The sequence below is a fragment of the Drosophila bipectinata genome, chromosome XL (assembly GCF_030179905.1).
Source record: "Drosophila bipectinata strain 14024-0381.07 chromosome XL, DbipHiC1v2, whole genome shotgun sequence".
Lineage (NCBI taxonomy): Eukaryota > Metazoa > Arthropoda > Insecta > Diptera > Drosophilidae > Drosophila > Drosophila bipectinata.
In genome coordinates this window covers 18,016,235-18,039,107 of record NC_091734.1, presented here as the reverse complement: position 1 = coordinate 18,039,107, position 22,873 = coordinate 18,016,235, and the positions used below count along the sequence as shown (strand labels likewise).

The following is a 22,873-nucleotide window of genomic DNA, read 5'->3' as shown; positions in this document are numbered from 1 at the left end:
GAGATAAGCAGCATGGTTTAAAACCGATCCCCTGCAGCCTAACACAAACACAAGCATCGTAAATAACAAACATAAGTGCATCCGCTTGTCACACTTGAGAAAGGGTCGCATAGCATGTCAACGTGCAGTGCGTTGATAAGTAGTTTTTAATAGTTTTAAGATTTTCATGTATCTTACTTATAAGAGAACTTTGACGAATAAAATCAGTTTTGAAACGGAACTCATTGGAGTACGACCTTTATTTTGGGGCTCCTCTTAACAGTTCTTTTTTAGTGTTTTATATAGCCATAGTCTTCTTTTTTAAAAGTAGGTGTGGTTTTTTTTTTTTTAATTAAAAATCTTTTATTTTTTTTAAATTTAAATCGGTTTTGCACTAGTCTCACAGCTAACAGATTCACATTCAAAGTTTTGAGGTTGCCTCCTTAAATTATGAATTTCATCGAAAGCGCATAGAAGAGCATTTTCATATTTCGCTCATATGAAGAAAATTAAACAATCTACAACATGGTCTAAATTACAATGTTTGACTCGGTTTGACTTAGTTTAAATCTCTTTTTAAAAATGTGATTTATTTCTACTTTACTTTATTTAAAGGACAACACAATTTTTTTGGACACTTCAAATACACAAACACATAATATAAACCACTTTGAAAAGTATTCATCTCAAAACTTTTGATTTTATCCATAAAATTTTCAGTATTCGCGTTTTTAAAATCGCATTAAAAAATCGTAAATTTTAAGCTCATGTAAATGTTAACATCAACAGCTGTTTTAAACGGCTGATTTCTTCGCAGTGAAAATCTATGAAAATTTCTGATATGCAACATTAAAAATTAATCTATTGTGAATGATATGCAGCTAAAATTATTTAAATCTTTTAATTTTCATAAAATGGTTTTTGGCCAGAAAAAGGGTTCTTTGGTAAGGGTAAGCATGCGCTTAATTTGGATGTAGCGATCCATTCCAGTCTGTGTGGCCGTGGCCGCCTTGGCACTTTCCGAAGTTGTAGTTTTTGTACTCGCAGTGGTTGTCGCTGTGATTGCAGAAATTGTAGTTGTTGGTTCCTAATTTGTTTCCGATATTGGAGGGGGGGTTTTTACACTGCGAACTCTATGACGCGGGAGTCGGAGTGAGCAGAGCCGGTGACCAAGTGAGCGTGAGCGTGCCCTTTGATTTTCAGCGGTCAGTAAAGCCGGGTTGCTCTTAATCGCTATTTTTCCATTTCGGTATCTCGGGTTGAAAAGTAAGAGTAGAAGCCGTTTCTTTGGTTCACTGAACTTCTATGCTCGTTCTTTTGATCGTTGCTTTATGAGCTCATTGCGTGGCACTTATTTATTTAAAACAATGCACTAGTTTTGGTTTAGCACATCACAACTGTTATAAAAAGCTTGTCTATTGCTTTTAATAGTTTAATAGTTTCTATTGCTTTTAATAGTTGCCCCAGTTTTTTTTTTTTTTTTTTGATTAGCTGTCTTATGTTGCAGTTTCTTCGGAGCTCGAGCAAGGCACGTCCACTCAGTTCGGTAGTTCCATGAAAACTTGAGTTAGTAAGGAAATTTATAATTCTAGACTTTCAATTTGAAGGTTAGGAGAGAGATGTATTAGAGTAGAGACCATTGTAGTTCGAACATAAGACCCTAAAAGGGTCGTGCTATTATTAGGAATGTTAAAATTTAAGCGTGTTAGTAAATGCTGCCTATCTACATCCCCATTAATTAGGTTATGCAGAAAAACTATACCGAGCATTGTCGGACGATTTGTGAAGGTATGCAAGTTTATAAGAAGGAGTCTACTATTGTAAGATGGAAGGTGAAGATTTGCATCCCAGTTAAGACCTCTAAGTGAAAATGTTAAGAAATTCTTTTGTACGGATTCTATGCGGTCCTGATGTACTTCATATTGGGGACTTCTGAAAAATGAACCGTGCTCCAATATCGGACGGACCAAAGAAATGAAGAAGGTTTTAGTTATGTAGGGGTCGTTTAATTCTTTTGACCACCTTTTAATAAAACCAAGAACCGGTCGGCAAATTTAAGTTTGGTGTCAAATAGGATGCCGAAATCATTAAACTGAGTTAATTTCTCTAAGGCAATCCCATACAGAGTATACGTAGCCTGCAGAGTGAAAGAACGACAAAAAGAAATCGTCCTTGCGTTCCTAAGCTTGCACTTTGATCCATTAAGAATTAAATAATTTGCTAAACACAATTTTTGAAAGTTTTCAAGATCAGGGGGAAAGTCATTAACAAAAAGAGTAAATAATAACGGTCCGAGAAGACTTCCTTAAGGGACGCCAGATGAATCAAATTCTTTCCTGAAGCCTATGTAAATTTCATCGGTTTGATATCCCTTACGAAAGCTATCTATGACAAAGGATGTCAACTCCAATAAGTTTGTTGTGGTGGAGCGATGCTTAATAAAGCCATGCTGACAAGGAGAGATGATCGAAGAATGGCTATGGTTTTATATACGCCGGGATGGAGAAATACGTAGCAGATGCCTTGTCGCACCAGAACGTTTATGCTTTGCAGAGTCGCTTGAGTCGGATGCTGCGACGGTACACAGAGAATAGTCATTAACTAACGTTATCAAAGCTACTGACAGACCTATGAACTGCTTCCAGAATCAAATAATTATGGAAGAAACAGTCACAAAAAAATTGTAGGACATTAATACTATTCAGCTCAAAAACACGGCACTATAATATGTTTAATAGTGGGGACAGCTTGGTAGATCTTATAAAGGATGATGTAACTTCTGGATACATTGCGAGCTGCCTACTCTGGTTCATACTTACGATAAATTAATTAGACTTTTTTTGTCGGACCAAGTTCTGGTACTGCAGGCATTTGGTGACAGATAACAGAGCATAACAGCATAACAGAGCTCACAGAGTTACCCAGAAAAATTTTAAGCAGGTTTTACGCGACTATTTGTTTCATCTCAAGATAACATCTGAAGTGACCATAAACTGCAGAGTTTGCGAGAACGGAAAATACGTCCTGCATCCCAAAAAGCAAGAGCTTGGAGTGATCCCAACGTCCCATCGATATATTCTTAACATCCAAAAAATATTTCTTAACGGCAGTTGATAAGTTTTCCAAGTTCTAATTCGGCAGCCAAATGCTTCGATTGCAATACGGTAAGATGTGGTTAGCGCTCCACTGTTACATAGCACTTAAAACGGTCAGGAGGAGAGATTTCACAGCACTCTTTCAGAGATTGCCAGATGCTTGAAACTGCCAAACAGTTCTTTCTCCAAGCAGCCATCAAATGTAATAGAACGTTGCCAGCCTTAACCTTGCTCCAGACATAGTTGGAAAACTTATAAAAGCACAGTAGGAGTAGCTGAGTCGAAATAATCTGGCTCGACAAAATATACTTTTCGATGTAGGCGACACGGTCCTGGTTAAATTCAACAGACGCTCTTCAAGACCGCCCCAGGAAATCTGGGAACCACGGTTCTTGTAAAAGGGAGAGTGGCTCACAAGGATAATATCAGATAGAGCTCATGAAATGAATGACGCAAGACTAGCCAACATTTTTCGATACATTTAAAGATTGCTGTAGCCGTTGCGAAATAAGCGCTTTGACCATAAATTATTTGAAAACTCACAGGAGGATATTAAAAAAATTTCTGCAAATGTTACTATAACATTGCTACCTGATAAAGCCCAAATAATTACCATACATTATGTAAACTTCTTTACTTCGTTATCCATTTAAATTTAAGCGATTCAGTTTCCCTCTGGACCATGCAGCTAGATAGTCTAACATAGTCTCCATTTCCGTATGCAATGGCCCGCCCGCTCATTTACCTCAAGACGCTAGAGAAAATTGCACCACATAGATCCACAACCCAACATCATGTCAAGCTAGATGCGCTGAGTATCATACAAAGAAATTAGGATCGGTCTATCAATGGGCCAAGACTGGAAGCGGATCGGTCGGTAGCATCGGTCGAACATCGGGATACATGGTAGAAGTTGTCTCCTTCGTCAATGGCATGAAGTACTTAAATACAACACTTAAATTTTTTTTCGTCTCTGATGTGGCAGTGTACAATGACTCTGATCGGTGTCAGGGCTGCGTTTACGACAATAATGAAGAAACCTTGCGGGACATGGTTGACCATTCTGTTGTTGGCATCTCAGGCATCTAAGATAATTCATTCAGGATAATACAGGAACAATGAAACAAAGTCCAAGCGAGCATGGAAATAGCCGAGGACTTCCATATAAAAAAAGATAGAGTAGTTAACAATGGTCAGCCGACTATTATTTACTGACTCGTTATAGTGGAGCCAATTCAAGGGATTTGTAGTTGCGGCTCTTGTTAACAGAGCGAAACATATGATTCCTTAAGCGAAACATATGTTTATATCTCGGCTTGCCCCTGAGATTTATGTCTCGGCTTATAGTCAAAACAAAAGCCGATATAAAGGTGTAGGACATAAGTAAATACAAATATATAAGGCGCACGTCTTCTTTCAAGATTCCTGTGGCCGCGTTCAAGATTCCTTGAACATCAGTTCAAGACGATTTGTTCACAGAGTTTTTGGAAGCTAGTGGGAGTGAAATTTACACATGTTAGAACCACTGACCAATCTTTCAAATAACGTTCTTTTCCCGCAACTTCAAGAAACTAATCTTTCACTTAACAATTTTCTCATAACACTTACCTATCAAGCCTCTAGGGGCTACGTAGCATGCTCACTAAATTATATTTCGATAGTTCCTTCCTTACCACATCCAAATTAAAGCCTTTACAGAAATTTTGTTAAAGGCACAGATTTTTGGCTTCATACAGATCATACAAGATCTGTTTGGTCTTGTATGAGCAGCTGAAAACATTTATTTTAGTTATGTTGTCAATTTATTCATTATATTATTATGCTGTTATATTGTATATATTAATTTTTAGGGACATAGGTTTCAGTCGCTTGCACATCTCTGGTTGGCTTGCTCTTCTCTGAACGATGCGTTTCGGACGGACATCTGTATGCATTGTCCTTCTTAATTAGGCGCACGCCTATGCTTTTGACCTCTAAGCTCCGGGAAGCTGCACTTGTCACAAGCTCCTCGCGCTGTTCGGACCGCCGCCGTCTAGTCCCCTCTCCCGCTCCGCTCCGGAGCAGTAGTGTGCCCTTCCATTTCGCTTATTCCTTTCTTTTACACCCTTTTACACCGGAGCGCTAGCTCGAACTAATAAACTTTGTTATCTTATAGGTTTACGTGCCATGTATTCTTATTGTGGTTATGTCATGGGTCTCATTTTGGATACATCGAGAAGCTACTAGCGACAGAGTCGGTCTTTGTGTTACAGCTGTTTTAACTCTTTCAACTATTAGTTTAGACTCCCGGACGGATTTGCCAAAAGTAAAATATGCCACTGCCCTGGATTGGTTTTTATTAATGAGCTTTCTATATTGCATTGCTACGCTATTAGAATTTGCTGGAGTACACTACTTTACTAAGCTGGCTAGCAGTGAGATTCCTCAGCTTGAACAGTGGAAGCATATTTGTGGTAAGTCATAGGAAGGTATCTTTTAAGCGTGTAAAATTTGAACTCTCTAGGGTATTATAATTTTGTCCAAAAGTGTGCAAGGCAGTGAAGGAGACATCTCCGACCCCATAAAGTATGAATATTCTTGATCAGGATCACATCCTGAGTTGATATGAGCATATCCGTCTGTCTGTCTGTCCGCGTCTACGCAAACTAGTCTCTCAGTTTTAAAGCTATCGACTTAAAACTTTGCACACTTCCTTCCTTTCTTTGCACGCAGTATATATGTCGGAACGGCCAGGATCTGCCGGCTATATCCTATAGATGCCATATAACTTATTGATTGGAAATGGTATAACTTTGCTGTTTTTTTTAGAGTTGGAGAGTTCAAATTTTACATAAAAGCTATTTTTGGCAAAATAATACGATGTGCTAAGTTTCGGCCGACTATATCCCATAGCTACCATATAACTGAACGATCGGAAGTGACCCAACTTTCGTGTTTTTGAAGATAAAAAACTGGATCTTAGTCCAGATTCTATTTTTGGTCTGTTGATCCTACCAAATTTCATAAGAATCGGTTGACTAAATCTTATAGCTGCCATATAACTGAACGATCGGAAATGGGTTTTGGTAGAAATACCAACTTTGGTATTTTTGAAGATAGAAGCTTGAGACTTTTTTTTTTGATATTTTATTTTAATGAATTGGTTTTATTATGATATTCTCATAAGTATCGGCCAACTTTATTTGATTTTTGCAATATTCCATATATCCGCTTTTTAAAAAGATATAAAACAATAAAATTTTTACACAAGAAACCGATATTTTTTGCATTTTTGTCCTGTTTTTCGGAATTTGACGCCATTTTTTCGATACAACTTACAAGAAATGGTACCATTTTTGACACAAATCAATATTGTCTCATTAATCTGAATAAAACGAGAGCAATTTCATTGAAGCAAAATTATGAAAATTGTTAAAGTTATAACGCTTTTGCCAAAACAAGTCAGTTTAATCTTGCTAGCGTTCCGGAGCAGTAGTGTGCCCTTCCATTGCGCTTATTTCTTTCTTAAACCACTGTTACTCCGGAGAACTAGGAAAATGAAAGGGCGAATATATTATTATCTTATAAATGCGGCATTATAATCGGCGGCATCAGTCTCACCATCCAGAAGCGGTTTCGGATCTCCGTGATCGTAGCATCCACGTTTTGATTTGTGGACATCGCGCACAATCATCTCCATGAGACTGTGCCAGTGCGAAAGGATCACTGGTCATATAGGTATGGCGTTAGTCAATATATTTCACTTCCTTTCCGTTGCAACGGTATAAACGTATCACTTGCTCTGACGAGCACAAACTCACTCTGCATCTCTTTTTTATCCTCTATAATCCGATTCGTTACCGAGTGGAGATCCTGGCCAGCTGCCTCCTCCCGAATGCTGGTCCTTCTATCCAGCGTGACGCTTCACTTAGGTCCACGCTGCATAGCGACCGAATCGCATCATCCACCACGTTGTCGGCGGACAGTAGCCGTCTCCATTGGGCCACCTTAGTTGATTCCAGAATTTCAGCTACTCTGTTCTCTAAAAACTTTTTCTAGCTCCCGTGCCTGATGCCAATCTAACGCAGCACTTTCTTTAAATCTGTCCATAACACGATTTCTGTAATGGGCACCATCCGACCATATGAGTATGGATGTCATACGCGGTCCTCTAGTAGACCACCACCGTAAATGCCGACTGACTCGCATCCACAAACACGTTCACCATCCAAAGTCCAGAATAGGGACGGGGGCTCCTGAACTGTTCCTTTTTCTTCATCTCCTTGCGCCAATTCATAAAGGCGTTGTTAATTTTAGCCGATAGTGGCTTGTCCCATGTAATCTTCCTTCTCCGGACCTCTCGCAATAATAACTTCGCTGTTATCATCAGGCAATACACGAATCCTAATGGACCAATCGTCGACATAACAATGCTCAAGAATTCCCTTTTTGTAGCAACTCTCTTTCCACCTAGCACGATGGGAGCAACTTTGAGGTACTTCACTCGAAACCTGAAGTTGTCCGTGGCTGACTGCTACCGCATTCCCGAAAATTTCTGTTCGGCCTCGCCCCATATAATACTCTGGGCGTGACCATTGGGTCCGAGCATCCTCTCTACTGTGGGCGAACTAGACGAAAATTTGCAAAGCTCGAACACGCTTTCTGCATGTACCTCCTTCAATCACCTCAATCTCCGTAGCGAAACTGTCCACATAGTCGTCTACGTAGTAGTAATCCACCTAGTGATAATCCACGATGGTCTTGACCTTTATAGACATCGAATCCAAGAATTGCCAGGCATTTACACTCTTCACATGATGCACCACACTCGGTGAACATGCAGCTCCAAAGGTCATCACGCACATCTCAAAATCTTGAATATCTCGTTTGTCATCCCCATTTCTTCACAATAAATTTTGCACACATCTTTCTTCAGGTCCGATCAGCACCTGCTGAAATATCTCCTTGATGTTACTAAAAACCGCTTTTTTATATTGATCAGCCGAATGTGCGCCATATCATAGCTACGAGGCAGCACAATGTGATCCTTCTTCCATAATAATCCCATCTGGTATCGACGTCCGACTTGCACTGTAGTGTCTTCCAAGATCTGCTGGGCCCTCACGTCGGCCCTCACATTGTACACGTGTACAACTGTACACGCGGTCTCGCTGACGCCACAAAAGCACTTGTTGGGTTAGGTACCGCCAAGCCCGTTGCAAAGGGCGGCTGATCTAACCTAACCTTACTCAACAAGGCGGGATCAGCACGCTCCGTATTAAGGCTACGAGCACGCTCCAAATCCTTCTCCAGCTTGGCATTCCTCTCTAAAATGTCGTTCACATGTGGTTTCCTGGTAGCCCCAGTACTTGCCGACTGGTCAGATAAAGTCGGGTCTTCACTGCCTCGGCCGCCATCTTTCTGCGTCCCCGCACTCGGCTGCGGGACCAATACCGTCCTGTTGGGGCGTCACTATCTTCTGTCCATCGCTCAGACGAGGATGCCTTCTGGGCGAACGCTGCATCATTTCGTCCAGGCACTAACCAGGCAACACCTGTTGCGTCCAAAAAACTTTGCGCTGTCCACGCCACAAAGGCTATCCCTTCGGTATCGCATTCGACCCATGTTACAGAATCATCGAAACTTGGTATTTGGTAAAAATACCAACTTTGGTATTTTTAAAGATGGAGCTTGGGACTTGTTTTTTAAATTTTGTATTCTTTTATATTGGTTTTGAAATTTGGTAGGTCGGATCAACTGACCAAAAATATAATCTGTATGAAGTGACAACTTTCTATCTTCCAAAACACGAAAGTTGGGTCTTTTCGGATTGTTTAATTGTATGGTAGCTATAGGATATAGATGGCCGATTCTTATGAAATTTGGTTCGTCATTGTATCTTACCAAAAACGCATAAGAAATACGAACTCTCCAAATCAAAAAACACCAAAGTTATAGCATATCCCATCAATCAGTTATATACTGCGTGACTAAACTGAGAGACTAGTTTGCGTAGAAACAGACAGACGGACGAAAAGACAGACATGCTCATATAAACATCAGGTGATCCTGATGAAGAATATATAGACTTTATAGAGTCGGTGATGTCTCCTTCTCTACGTTACAAACTTTTGAACAAAATTATAATACACTCTGCAAGGGTATAAAAATGCTATTAAATTCCAATTTGTTCAATTATTTTCGGACGGTGGGGGTGTTGACACTCACACTTTTGTAATAAAAAAACAAGAAAGCAAAGCTAACTTCGGGTGGAGCCGAAGTTTATATACCCTTGCAGTTAAAACCGGATATATATCGCAAACATCGGATATAGTTGGCCGATCCTTATGATTACATCATAATAAAACCAATTAATTACAATAAAAAATCTAAAAAAAAGTCCCAAGCTTCTATCTTCAAAAATACGAAAGTTGATATTTCTACCAAATACCATTTCCGATCGTTCAGTTATATGGTCGGAACGACCATTTCCGATCGTTCAGTTATATGGTCGGAACGATCGGATGTTGGTTTTTGGTAAAAATACCAACTTTTGTAGATAGAACCTTGATACTTTGTTTGAGCTTTATTTTTTATAAATTGGTTATATTATGATATTCTCATAAGGATCGGACAACTATATCCGATGTTTTCGAAATATATCCGGTTTTAACAGCAAGCGGTTATCAACTTCGGCTCCACCCGAAGTTATATTTCCTTTCTGGTTTTTTCTATTTCTTACATTTCTGCTTGTATTATTTTATTATAAGTAATCGAGAAAAAAGAGTTTTTTTCATTTGGTTCATGGTTTACATTTTATGAGAGGTTGAACATGCATATGCTGAACATGGAATCACTTTTGCTCCCCAATGTACATATGCTGCCAACGAGAAGCCCTTAAGGGGGAAAATCTGAGTAGAATTTTGAAAAAATCGAAAATTTTTTTTTCGCTTAAAAAATTCCCTAGGGTCTTAAAAATAACATATCAAAAGATAGAGTCCGGCCAAAGTGTGGAAAAACGTCCGAGAAAAACGTGTTTAAAGTTTTAAGTACTGTGGAATATACCTGTGAGGCATCGCCGCAGAATGGAAAATGTCGACACTGAGACACTTTGGCCGGACTCTATCTTTTGATATGTTATTTTTAAGACCATAAAAAATTTTTAAAGCGAAAAAAAAATTTTCGATTTCTTCAAAACTCTACTCAGATGTCCCCCCTCAAGACAATTTTATAAAGAGATAATTTTTGTGAAGATGTTCGATGTCCGTCTGTCTGTCTGTTTCTACGCGAACTTATCTCTCAGTTTTTAAGCTATCGACTTGAAACTTTGCACACACCCATCCTTCCCTTGCACGCAGTAAACAAGTCAGAACTGCCGGGATCGGCCGACTATATTCTATAGCTGCCATATAACTGATTGATCGGAAATGGTATAACTTTGGTGTTTTTCGAGTTCGAGAGTTCAAATTTTATATAGGAGCTATTTTTTGCAAAATAATACGACATGCCAAATTTCGTAAGGATCGGCCGACTATAATAAATTATTATTATATTACATTATAATCTTATATTCATTATAATAAATTGGGTTATATTATGATATTTTCATAAGGATCGGCCAACTGTATCCAATTTTTGCGATATATATCCGGGTTTAACTGCAAGGGTATATCAACTTCGACTCCGCCCGAAGTTAGCTTTCCTTTCTTGTTTTCCATAAACAGTTATGGAAACAGTGTAAACCATAAACTCCCAAAAACAAGGGAGGAAAGAGAGCAATGTGGGTGGGCACCCCTGGATTAAACCTTGCATGTATGGCAGTGCGTTCCTTTGTGTTTCTATACCTTGTGTGTTCCTATGCCCCTGGAATAGGGTCCTGCCGACCACTGCCATAGGGTTTTGGGCATCACGGCTTTTGGGCGATTTCTCATGCAAGGTATACTGCTATAAGCCATAAAATAAAGCAAGTGATATGTTAACAATTTTAAACTAAAATATAAACCAATTTTTCCCCAGCTTTGACCAATAACGGATCTGAAAACTTTAAACATAATACATATGTAAGTCCATATAAGAAATAATAAATTTAAGCTTAAATATTAATTTTATTTTCCTTAAATACAGGATCCTATGATCAGAGAATCTTCCCTGTGCTCTCTTACCATGGAACACAAAGCCCAAAAACGACTCCCTGTTATGTCGCGCAAAAAACAAATGTGGCTTTGCTTAAAAAATGATGACACTTTTCGTAAACTGAGAGCGCGCAACGCGGCTGCTGAAAACAATCAAGGCCAAACTGCTAATTATGTCAATAGCGTATCTCTAATTGATCGTATCGCACGAATAGCTTTTCCAACTTCTTTTGCATTTTGTAACTTTTTATACTGGCTATCTTATGGAATGTACAAAAAAGAATTTTCGTGGTCCACAATAGAACAATAAAGTAATTTTACAAGATATTATTGTTATTAATCAGTGTTATTATTCATTTACGTGTTATAACACATAATGATATTTTTCTGTTTGCTTTGTTCAAGCCTGACCTACTGCAGATCGGTCACTATCCGCAACCTGCGACCCGTTCGGTAGCCCTAATCTAGGCATCCTAGAAAACATGTGACAATTTTATGTCCGACCGAATATTAGTAATTTATATTTTTTAGAAAGTTTTCTTTTTAAGTTTATTTAAAATTCTATTTTTGATGTTGGTGAGGCGCCTTATAAAGCCGCCTTTAATTTTAAGCTGACGGATATTTCAGCGACATGTCATGAGTACAAAAAATGTTGTTAAGGTTTTATAAAATTTTTCTAATCAGTTACTTTATTCGGTTAATGCCAAAAAACCGATCGTTCAGTTATATGGCAGCTATAGGATATAGTCGGCCGATCCGAGCCGTTCCGACTTATATACTGCGTGCAAAGGAAAGAAGCGTGTGTGCAAAGTTTCAAGACGTTAGCTTTAAAACTGAGAGACTAGTTCGCGTAGAAACGGAAAGACAGACGGACAGACAGACAGACGGACAAACGGACAAACGGACAGACGGACATGCTCATATCAACTCAGGAGGTGATCCTGATCAAGAATATATATACTTTATAGGGTCGGAGATGTCTCCTTCACTGCGTTGCACACTTTTGGACAAAATTATAATACGCTCTGCAAGGGTATAAAAATTTGGATTGTTGTTTAGATTTTGCATTGTAATAAACTGGTTATATTATGATATTCTCATAGTGATCGGCCAATTATATTCGAGTCAAAAAAGTCTGAAATTCGCGTCACGCAATATATGGACGGCCCCTCACTTCCGATCGTTCAGTTATATGGAAGCTATAGGATATAGTCGGCCGACCCTTATGAATATTGTCATACCGTTTTATTCTGCCAAAAGTAGCTCTCGTGTAAAATTTGAACTCTCTAACTTTGAAAACACCAAAGTTATACCACTTCCGATCAATCAGTTATATGGCAGCTATAGGACAAAGTCGGCCGATCCCGGGCCGTTCCGACTTATAAACTGCGTGCAAAGGAAAGAAGGGTGGGTGCAAAGTTTCAAGTCGATAGCTTTAAAACTGAGAGACTAGTTTGCGTAGAAACAGACCGACGGACAGACGGACGGACAGACAGACGGATGTCGTAATTTGTTGCCAAAAATAGGTCCTGTGTCAAATTTGAACTCTCTTACTCTAAAAACACCAAAGTCTTTTTTCTTTTTTACAGATTCTTTTTTTGGTCAGTTGACCCAACCTACAAAATTTCATTAGGATCGGCTCTGCCCGAAGTTAGCTTTCCTTTTTTGTTATACCCTTGCAGAGGGTATTATAATTTTGTCCAGAAGTGTGCAACGCAGTGAAGGAGACATCTCCGACCCTATAAAGAATATATATTCTTGATCAGGAACACCTCCTGAGTTGATATGAGCATGTTTGTCTGTCCGACCCGAAACTTTGCACACACCCTTCCTTCCCTTGCACGCAGTAAACAAGTCAGAACTGCCGGGATCGGCCGACTATATTCTATAGCTGCCATATAACTGATTGATCGGAAATGGTATAACTTTGGTGTTTTTCGAGTTCGAGAGTTCAAATTTTATATAGGAGCTATTTTTTGCAAAATAATACGACATGCCAAATTTCGTAAGGATCGGCCGACTATAATAAATTATTATTATATTACATTATAATCTTATATTCATTATAATAAATTGGGTTATATTATGATATTTTCATAAGGATCGGCCAACTGTATCCAATTTTTGCGATATATATCCGGGTTTAACTGCAAGGGTATATCAACTTCGACTCCGCCCGAAGTTAGCTTTCCTTTCTTGTTTTCCATAAACAGTTATGGAAACAGAGTAAACCATAAACTCCCAAAAACAAGGGAGGAAAGAGAGCAATGTGGGTGGGCTCCCCTGGATTAAACCTTGCATGTATGGCAGTGCGTTCCTTTGTGTTTCTATACCTTGTGTGTTCCTATGCCCCTGGAATAGGGTCCTGCCGACCACTGCCATAGGGTTTTGGGCATCACGGCTTTTGGGCCATTTCTCATGCAAGGTATACTGCTATAAGCCATAAAATAAAGCAAGTGATATGTTAACAATTTTAAACTAAAATATAAACCAATTTTTCCCCAGCTTTGACCAATAACGGATCTGAAAACTTTAAACATAATACATATGTAAGTCCATATAAGAAATAATAAATTTAAGCTTAAATATTAATTTTATTTTCCTTAAATACAGGATCCTATGATCAGAGAATCTTCCCTGTGCTCTCTTACCATGGAACACAAAGCCCAAAAACGACTCCCTGTTATGTCGCGCAAAAAACAAATGTGGCTTTGCTTAAAAAATGATGACACTTTTCGTAAACTGAGAGCGCGCAACGCGGCTGCTGAAAACAATCAAGGCCAAACTGCTAATTATGTCAATAGCGTATCTCTAATTGATCGTATCGCACGAATAGCTTTTCCAACTTCTTTTGCATTTTGTAACTTTTTATACTGGCTATCTTATGGAATGTACAAAAAAGAATTTTCGTGGTCCACAATAGAACAATAAAGCAATTTTACAAGATATTATTGTTATTAATCAGTGTTATTATTCATTTACGTGTTATAACACATAATGATATTTTTCTGTTTGCTTTGTTCAAGCCTGACCTACTGCAGATCGGTCACTATCCGCAACCTGCGACCCGTTCGGTAGCCCTAATCTAGGCATCCTAGAAAACATGTGACAATTTTATGTCCGACCGAATATTAGTAATTTATATTTTTTAGAAAGTTTTCTTTTTTAAGTTTATTTAAAATTCTATTTTTGATGTTGGTGAGGCGCCTTATAAAGCCGCCTTTAATTTTAAGCTGACGGATATTTCAGCGACATGTCATGAGTACAAAAAATGTTGTTAAGGTTTTATAAAATTTTTCTAATCAGTTACTTTATTCGGTTAATGCCAAAAAACCGATCGTTCAGTTATATGGCAGCTATAGGATATAGTCGGCCGATCCGAGCCGTTCCGACTTATATACTGCGTGCAAAGGAAAGAAGCGTGTGTGCAAAGTTTCAAGACGTTAGCTTTAAAACTGAGAGACTAGTTCGCGTAGAAACGGAAAGACAGACGGACAGACAGACAGACGGACAAACGGACAAACGGACAGACGGACATGCTCATATCAACTCAGGAGGTGATCCTGATCAAGAATATATATACTTTATAGGGTCGGAGATGTCTCCTTCACTGCGTTGCACACTTTTGGACAAAATTATAATACGCTCTGCAAGGGTATAAAAATTTGGATTGTTGTTTAGATTTTGCATTGTAATAAACTGGTTATATTATGATATTCTCATAGTGATCGGCCAATTATATTCGAGTCAAAAAAGTCTGAAATTCGCGTCACGCAATATATGGACGGCCCCTCACTTCCGATCGTTCAGTTATATGGAAGCTATAGGATATAGTCGGCCGACCCTTATGAATATTGTCATACCGTTTTATTCTGCCAAAAGTAGCTCTCGTGTAAAATTTGAACTCTCTAACTTTGAAAACACCAAAGTTATACCACTTCCGATCAATCAGTTATATGGCAGCTATAGGACAAAGTCGGCCGATCCCGGGCCGTTCCGACTTATAAACTGCGTGCAAAGGAAAGAAGGGTGGGTGCAAAGTTTCAAGTCGATAGCTTTAAAACTGAGAGACTAGTTTGCGTAGAAACAGACCGACGGACAGACGGACGGACAGACAGACGGATGTCGTAATTTGTTGCCAAAAATAGGTCCTGTGTCAAATTTGAACTCTCTTACTCTAAAAACACCAAAGTCTTTTTTCTTTTTTACAGATTCTTTTTTTGGTCAGTTGACCCAACCTACAAAATTTCATTAGGATCGGCTCTGCCCGAAGTTAGCTTTCCTTTTTTGTTATACCCTTGCAGAGGGTATTATAATTTTGTCCAGAAGTGTGCAACGCAGTGAAGGAGACATCTCCGACCCTATAAAGAATATATATTCTTGATCAGGAACACCTCCTGAGTTGATATGAGCATGTTTGTCTGTCCGTCTGTCTGTTTCTACGCAAACTAGTCTCTCAGTCTTAAAGCTATCGACTTGAAACTTTGCACCCACCCTTCTTTCCTTTGCACGCAGAATATAAGCTGGAACGGCCGGGATCGGCCGAGATCGGCCGACTTAACTTAACTGTTTGATCGGAAGTGGTATAACTTTAGTGTTTTTAGAGCTAGAGAGTTCAAACTTGACACGAGAGCTATTTTTGGCAACAGATTACATGTCATTAGGATCGGCCGACTATATCCTATAGCTGCCATGTAACTGAACGATCGGAAATGGTATTTGGTAGATATATCAACTTTCGTATTTTTAAAGATAGAAGCTTGGGACTTTTTTTTAGATTTTTTATTGTAATTAATTGGTTTTATTATGGTGTAATCATAAGGATCGGCCAACTATATCCGATGTTTGCGATATATATCCGGTTTTAACTTTCGTATTCTGGATACTGAACGCTTATATGTACCCGAACCTGTATAGATTGTTGCAACTCGTACCATCCCATCGGATCCAGGGTGTAATTCTATAACACGACCGAGTTCCAATCGGTTGGACCTGTCTTGTCGTCCTTGATAATAACTAGGTCATTGACCTGTAGGTTTCCTTCCTCTTGTCTCCACTTAGGGCGTGCCTGAAGGTGAGACAACCAATCTGAGCTCCACCTTTTCCAAAACTGGCGTATGATCCGTTGTCCCTCCATGAACTGTGTGTTGATCGACTTGTCCTTGTCACTGGGGGTAGGAAGCGATTGCATGGAGTCTCCGATGAGAAAATGAGCTGGAGTCAATACTTGCAGATCGTTAATATCCGCGGTTAACGGGCGTAATGGCCGAGAGTTAAGACAGGCCTCGATCTGGATAAGAACAGTTGATAATTGTTCATAAGAGATTGGGTATCCTTTGAAGGAACGATGAAGATGAGACTTTACGGCTTTGACGTTAGCCTCCCAAAGTCCTCCGAAGCTTGGGCTGTGTGCGGGGTTAAAGTGCCACTGAATATAGCGCTTTGTGAGTTCTGGGACGACTGTCTGGTTGATTTCCTGCCGGAACTCGTTAGACCACAACTGTAGGGATTTATCTGCTGCTATAAAATTTGTGCCGCAGTCACTGTACATGTGCCGCACAAAACCGCGGCGTCCAATGAACCGTTGGAGAGCCCAGAGAAAATGTTGTGCTGTGAGTCCTGTCACCAGCTCCAAATGGATAGCTTTACTGGCGAGGCAAATGAATACTGCAATATAGGCCTTGTATGTAGTGTGTCCTCTGAACCTCGAGGCCTTGACATCGATAGATCCTGTGTAATCCACACCTGTAGCTTCGAACGCTCTTTTCGGCGGATTAACACGATGGTATGGAAGATCACCCATTAATTGTCGAGAGGGTTTAGGGCGATGCTGAAAGCAAGCCACACACTGTCGGAGAACTCTTTTTACCGCTAGTTTGCCATTAATGATCCAAAACTGCTGATGGATGATCGCACGGGTCAGTTGCACTCCCCCATGCATGGTGTTCAGATGGGCGTTTTTTACAACGAGGTCCGTAAAATGATGTGACTTCGGTAGGATGATGGGCGTGCGTTGTTGAGTGGTGAGCTGCAAAGCGTTTCGAAGTCTGCCCCGCACTCTGAGGATCCCTTGGGCATCTATGAATGGCGACAGTTGGCTAAGCTTGTTAGATTTTGAGAGCGATTTGTTTGCTTGCAACTTGGACAGTTCGTGAGAGAATGCTTCCTGTTGGACAACGCGAACCAGAGTATACATTGCCTTGGAAAACTCCTTTACGCTAATTGGTCCGGAAAGCCGAGCCTCCCTTTTGCAGCGAGTATTATAGATAAAGCGATTAATGAATGCTGTGGAAAATACAAGTCGACTGTATGACGAAAATGACTCAACAAAGGAATCAGTGGATGCGCAGGTGTGAGCGTGGATAACTTTTGCTGCCTGGTCCTCGCAGATTGTGCTCGGATCTGGAGAAGTAAAAGTTACCTTGGGCCAATGATCTTCGGGTTCCTGCAACCAGTCTGGGCCGCTCCACCAGAGCTTATCCTGCGCGAGCTGTAGTGGGGTTAAACCGCGCGTTGCAAAATCCGCAGGGTTGTCCTGTGTAGACACATGACCCCACTGTGAAGCAGAGCTGACCTCTTGGATGCTGCCAATTCGATTGGCTACAAAAGTCTTCCACCTGCATGGATCTCCATATATCCAGTGAAGCACGATCATGGCGTCAGACCAGTAGTACACTGTGACCCGCATCTGAGGCACGTGAAGTTTTGGCGAGTTTGGTAGCTAGAACTGCTCCGGAAAGCTCCACTCGCGGTAAGGTGAGAGGCTTTGTTGGTGTCACCCTAGTGCGAGCTGCGACTAAGTGTGTATGTATAATTCCAGCAGTGTCGAGTACTCGAAGGTAGGCACACGCTGCATACGCGAGGGACGACCCATCGGAGAACATGTGCAATTGAAGAGATATCACATTGCTGAAATCGCAACCGAACCAGCGTGGTATGCGAATGTGTTGAACTTCTGGAAGATGTTCGAGATATCGCTGCCAACGCGCTGCCAAAGACTCTGGTAGCATGTCGTCCCAATCGAGTGCACGGTAAGTGCCATCAGTTTGCTGCAAACGAAAGCTCCATACGTCCTTGAAGAGAATTTTTGACATGACTATCAAGGGTGCTAAAAATCCTAATGGATCGAAGAGCCGTGCCACTGTTGATAAAAGAGCCCTTTTCGAAAGTGTGGGATTGATCGAGAAATGGATTTTGAATCCGTAGACGTCCGGATTTGGCTGCCAGTACAGTCCAAGCGTTTTAATGCTGTCTTTATTGTCCATTTTGAAGATTGAGTGGTTGCAGAGGTCTACTTTAGGAATATCGCTAAGCAACGCCGGGTGGTTCGCTGCCCATTTTCGAAGATGCATACCAGCCGAGCGGAGGGCTGCTATGACCCCGTTTCGCACTCGAATGGCACCGTCCGTGGTCACATGGCCGCTTTGTACGTCATCAACATAAATCTCATTTTTCAGTACCTTTTCTGCTAGCGGATAATTTTCTCGTTCGTCCTGAGCTATTTGGTGGATCACCCAAATCGCTGTGTATGGCGCTGATGCTGTTCCGAAGGTAACTGTGGTGAGACGGAACTCTTTTAACTCTCCGGTTTTGTCACGCCACCAAATGCGCTGGAATTGAGAGTTCTCTGGATGCATTTCGATACATCGGTACATCCTTTGGATGTCCGCCACGAAAACATAGCGATAACAACGCCAATTTAGTATCACTCCTCCCAAATCGTTCTGTAGAGCTGGGCCAGTACATAAAATGTCATTCAGTGATTTCCCGTTGGAGCTCTTACAAGAGGCGTGGTAGACTACCCTGAGTTTAGTCGTCAGGCTGTCCTCCTTCAGGACTGCATGGTGTGGAATCGTGCTGCAGAAGACGCCGAGCTTCCCATTTGTGTTGACATGAGAGTGACTGTCTTTGCTTGTAGTGACTTCTTGTATCAAATATCCTGTAAGTCAAAATATTCCTCGATTGCTTGGAGATATTGTTGATGAAGCTTATCGCGCTGCTGCAATTTTCGCTCTAGTGTGTAGAAACGATTTAAGGCTATATGTTTTGATCGGCCTAGAACTTGTGACGGGTCGAACAACGTTTTCAGTGGTAAGCGAACCATGTATTTCCCGTTGGGCTGTCGAACATGGGTTTGACGAAAGTGTTCTTCACACCATCGTTCCTCTGTGGTGAGTTGGCGTTCAGACGGCACGCTATCTAGTTCGAAGAACCTTTGCACCAGATGATCAAGCGTCGTGGTGTTACAACGGACAGTGATGGAGTGTGTCATGGATTTCCTCACTGGTCCAAAAACAATCCAACCAAGAAGAGTGTTTTGTGCGATTGGTTCCTCATGAGTTCCTCGTCGAATTTCTGGGAGCATCAATTGTGGAATAAGATCAACGCTCACAAGCACGTCAATACGACCGGAGCGGGCAAAATTGGGATCGGCGAGTTGCAATCCTTTAAGGTGTTGGAATGAGCGAGGGTCGACATCCAATTTTGGAAGGTGCCCTGTAAGTGTACGGAGAATAAATGCAGTGGATACAAACGATGGGAACTGGGAACCTGAAATCGAGCTTAGGACAAAATTGGTACTATGTCGACAACGATTGTGAGAGGAGTCGCCGATCCCTGTTATTTCCGCAGATATAGGGGTGCGTGAGAGACCCAGCGTCTGTACTAAGCTTTCGGTGATAAGTGTTCCTTCCGAGCCATGGTCAATCAACGCTCTGGCTAAAACAGATTGTCCCGTTTGGCGAGAATCGTGGTGGATGGATTTTGATAGGTGGCAACTGCGCTGAGGAGTTGCGTCTCGTTCGAAGCAGTTAAGCCGGGGGCTGTGCTGTTGAGACGAAACAGATGAGCGGGATGCTACGCTCTGTTGGGTGCCCTGCGCGCTATGGACACCGTTCGTTGGCTGTCGCGATAGGGCAGAGTTGGTAGGCTGGGTTGCTATGTTCGGACAATGCAGTAGCGTATGGTGGCGTTGGCCGCACTGTAAGCAATTGCGAGTGCTGCCGCAGTGACTTAGCGCGTGGCCTGTGCTGAGACAATTGAGGCATGCCTTTATGCGATCGACGATCGTCTTACGAGCAAAGCAATCCTTCGCGAGAAAACTGGGGCATCTCCGGAGAACTTGGTTTCTTTGGCAGAGAGTGCACTGGGGTGCTCCCATTTCCGTAGTCACATGAAAACTCTGGCGGTTAGTGGAACTGAAGTTGGATCGGTTAGGCGCACGTGGATGGGAAGATTGTCCTGGTGCTGAACGAGTTCCAAGTGGTTGATTTCTATTTTCGATTAGGTCGATGCTAACTAAGCGCTCCAGCAGGAAAGTCTCCAACATCGAAAAGGTTGGAATCACGGTGGAGCTCCCCAATGAGTGCTCCCACGCTTGCGTAGTTCTGCTTGGTAGTTTGGTTAACAGATGATGCACTAGCCAGTGATCGCAGGAATCAATGTTTATTTCTAAACGTCGAAGATCACTAATGCAAACATTAGCCAGGGTTAGCACGCGCCTGATACCTTCTGCAGCTTCCTTGGGAACCGACTCAAGACCATACAGTGCCGCCATGGTGTGCATAAAGTGGAGACGTGGATTGTTGTAGCGCTTGACGAGGAGATCCCAGGCTACCGTATACCCAGAATCCGTTAATGCCATGTGAATGACATCCTGGTCCCGTCCTTCGGGCAAGGCCTGCTTGAGAAAGTGAAACTTCTGGATGTTAGAGAGAGTGTTGTTGTCATGGATGAGTTGTAGGAAACCATCGTAAAACGAGGGCCAATCCGTAAAGCTTCCCGAAAAGCGTGGAACTGGAAGCTTCGGAAGCGGAATGTTGGATGATAAAATTGGAGTGACGGACTCGATTGGTGGGGAACCTTGGGCTATCACTGAGAACTTGTTGTCGTATTCTTCCGAGATGTTGCAGAAGATGTGCTGGTGCTCTTCAACAAACCGCTCGTATAGGTTGTCTGAGAAATATACATGTTGACTGGGACACAGCTGATCGACCTGATGTTGGTGATTCGCATCAAACAGGGTGGATAAATCCTTTAACGTGCTAAGTCGCTGAAGAAAATAATGTTTGGATTTTCGGGATTGGCTATCCTTCTTGAAGTTACGCTCGAGTTGCGTCAACCTGTTCCATAAATCCTTCTGTCTCGCGTGCAAACCAGCAAACTGGTCGGATGGGGAAGGATTGGCTTGTGTGCCTGTCTTTTCATCGTCGATACCCATAGTTTTATTAAATTTACAACAGCACGCTTGAAATCACAGCCCTCACATACAAACACTCACCGGCTTCCAGTCAGTCTGTGTAGCAGTTTCCAGTTTCAATTCGTCGTTCCTTTGGTCCGTTATTCGTCTCGCAGCAATCTCTCCTTCCTTTGTCCGTTATTCGTCGCTCAGCGATCCCTTGTTCTTCGGTCCGTTATTCGTAGAAAGCGTGGTTCCACGTGGCATAGGTTAATAGCCGTTTGTTTCAGATTAATTTGAGCCCAATTGTTTGTTCCAAATCAATTCAAACTCCATTCATTGGCATATTTAACAACAGGTTCCCCTCATGGGCCACCAAAAATGTTGTGACTGCGCCGATAGAATACGGGAGTCAATGATTAGCAGAAGTCTCCTATGGGGACTTTGCTATTGCCGTTTTATAAAAACACAGGGTTTGTTTCAAGGATGTCACTGAATTTAATTTGAATTGATTTTAGAGATCAAACAATGTTGGCAGTATAACAAGAATGTGTTTTAGTCGTAATAATTGGAAGAAGCTTAGAGATGTCCCGCTTTCCAAAGGGACCGGGTTTTCGAGATCGATAGACATCAAGCAGGTATCGATTGTAGGGTTGTGGTATGCACTAACATTACGTAATGAACATTACGACAACGAAAATGACCGTACAGGTATATAAACTTCGGCTCCGCCCGAAGTTAGCTTTGCTTTCTTGTTTTTTGATTACAAAAGTGTGAGTGTCAACAACCCCACCGCCCGAAAATAATTGAACAAATTGCAATTTAATAGCATTTTTATACCCTTGCAGAGTGTATTATAATTTTGTTCAAAAGTGTGTAACGTAGAGACGGAGACATCACCGACTCTATAAAGTCTATATATTCTTCATCAGGATCACCTCCTGAGTTTATATGAGCATGTCTGTCTTTTCGTCCGTCTGTCTGTTTCTACGCAAACTAGTCTCTCAGGTTAGTCACGCAGTATACAACTGATTGATGGGATATGCTATAACTTTGGTGTTTTTTGATTTGGAGAGTTCGTATTTCGTATGCGTTTTTGGTAAGATACAATGACGAACCAAATTTCATAAGAATCGGCCATCTATATCCTATAGCTACCATACAATTCAACAATCCGAAAAGACCCAACTTTCGTGTTTTGGAAGATAGAAAGTTGTTACTTCATACAGATTATATTTTTGGTCAGTTGATCCGACCTACCAAATTTCAAAACCAATATAAAAGAATACAAAATTTAAAAAACAAGTCCCAAGCTTCATCTTTAAAAATACCAAAGTTGGTATTTTTACCAAATACCAAGTTTCGATGATTCTGTAACATGGGTCGAATGCGATACCGAAAGGATAGCCTTTGTGGCGTGGACAGCGCAAAGTTTTTTGGACGCAACAGGTGTTGCCTGGTTAGTGCCTGGACGAAATGATGCAGCGTTCGCCCAGAAGGCATCCTCGTCT

At 41.2% G+C, this 22,873-nt stretch overlaps 3 protein-coding genes across 3 annotated transcripts in view; 1 reads left to right on the top strand and 2 right to left on the bottom strand.

The window, feature by feature from the left end:
- LOC108126008 (gamma-aminobutyric acid receptor alpha-like) overlaps positions 1-11,495 on the top strand; it is a 343,106-nt gene extending 331,611 nt beyond the window's left edge. The window contains exons 4-6 of the mRNA XM_043211181.2: positions 5,230-5,527; positions 11,070-11,113; positions 11,178-11,495. Coding sequence (XP_043067116.2) covers positions 5,230-5,527; positions 11,070-11,113; positions 11,178-11,495 — 660 coding nt within the window. The remainder of the gene's footprint in view (positions 1-5,229; positions 5,528-11,069; positions 11,114-11,177) is intronic.
- Positions 11,496-16,145: 4,650 nt separating this feature from the next.
- Positions 16,146-18,822, bottom strand: LOC122321341 (uncharacterized). Its single transcript, XM_043211180.1, has 3 exons — positions 18,044-18,822; positions 16,551-17,802; positions 16,146-16,475 (listed from the first exon to the last, which is right to left on the bottom strand). Exons 1-3 carry the CDS (start codon positions 18,820-18,822, stop codon positions 16,146-16,148), a joined length of 2,361 nt encoding a protein of 786 aa, XP_043067115.1.
- Positions 18,823-20,353: 1,531 nt separating this feature from the next.
- LOC138926516 (uncharacterized) lies at positions 20,354-21,404 on the bottom strand. The gene is made up of 2 exons (XM_070280941.1): positions 20,484-21,404; positions 20,354-20,431 (listed from the first exon to the last, which is right to left on the bottom strand). Exons 1-2 carry the CDS (start codon positions 21,402-21,404, stop codon positions 20,354-20,356), a joined length of 999 nt encoding a protein of 332 aa, XP_070137042.1.
- Between the last annotated feature and the right edge of the window lie 1,469 nt (positions 21,405-22,873).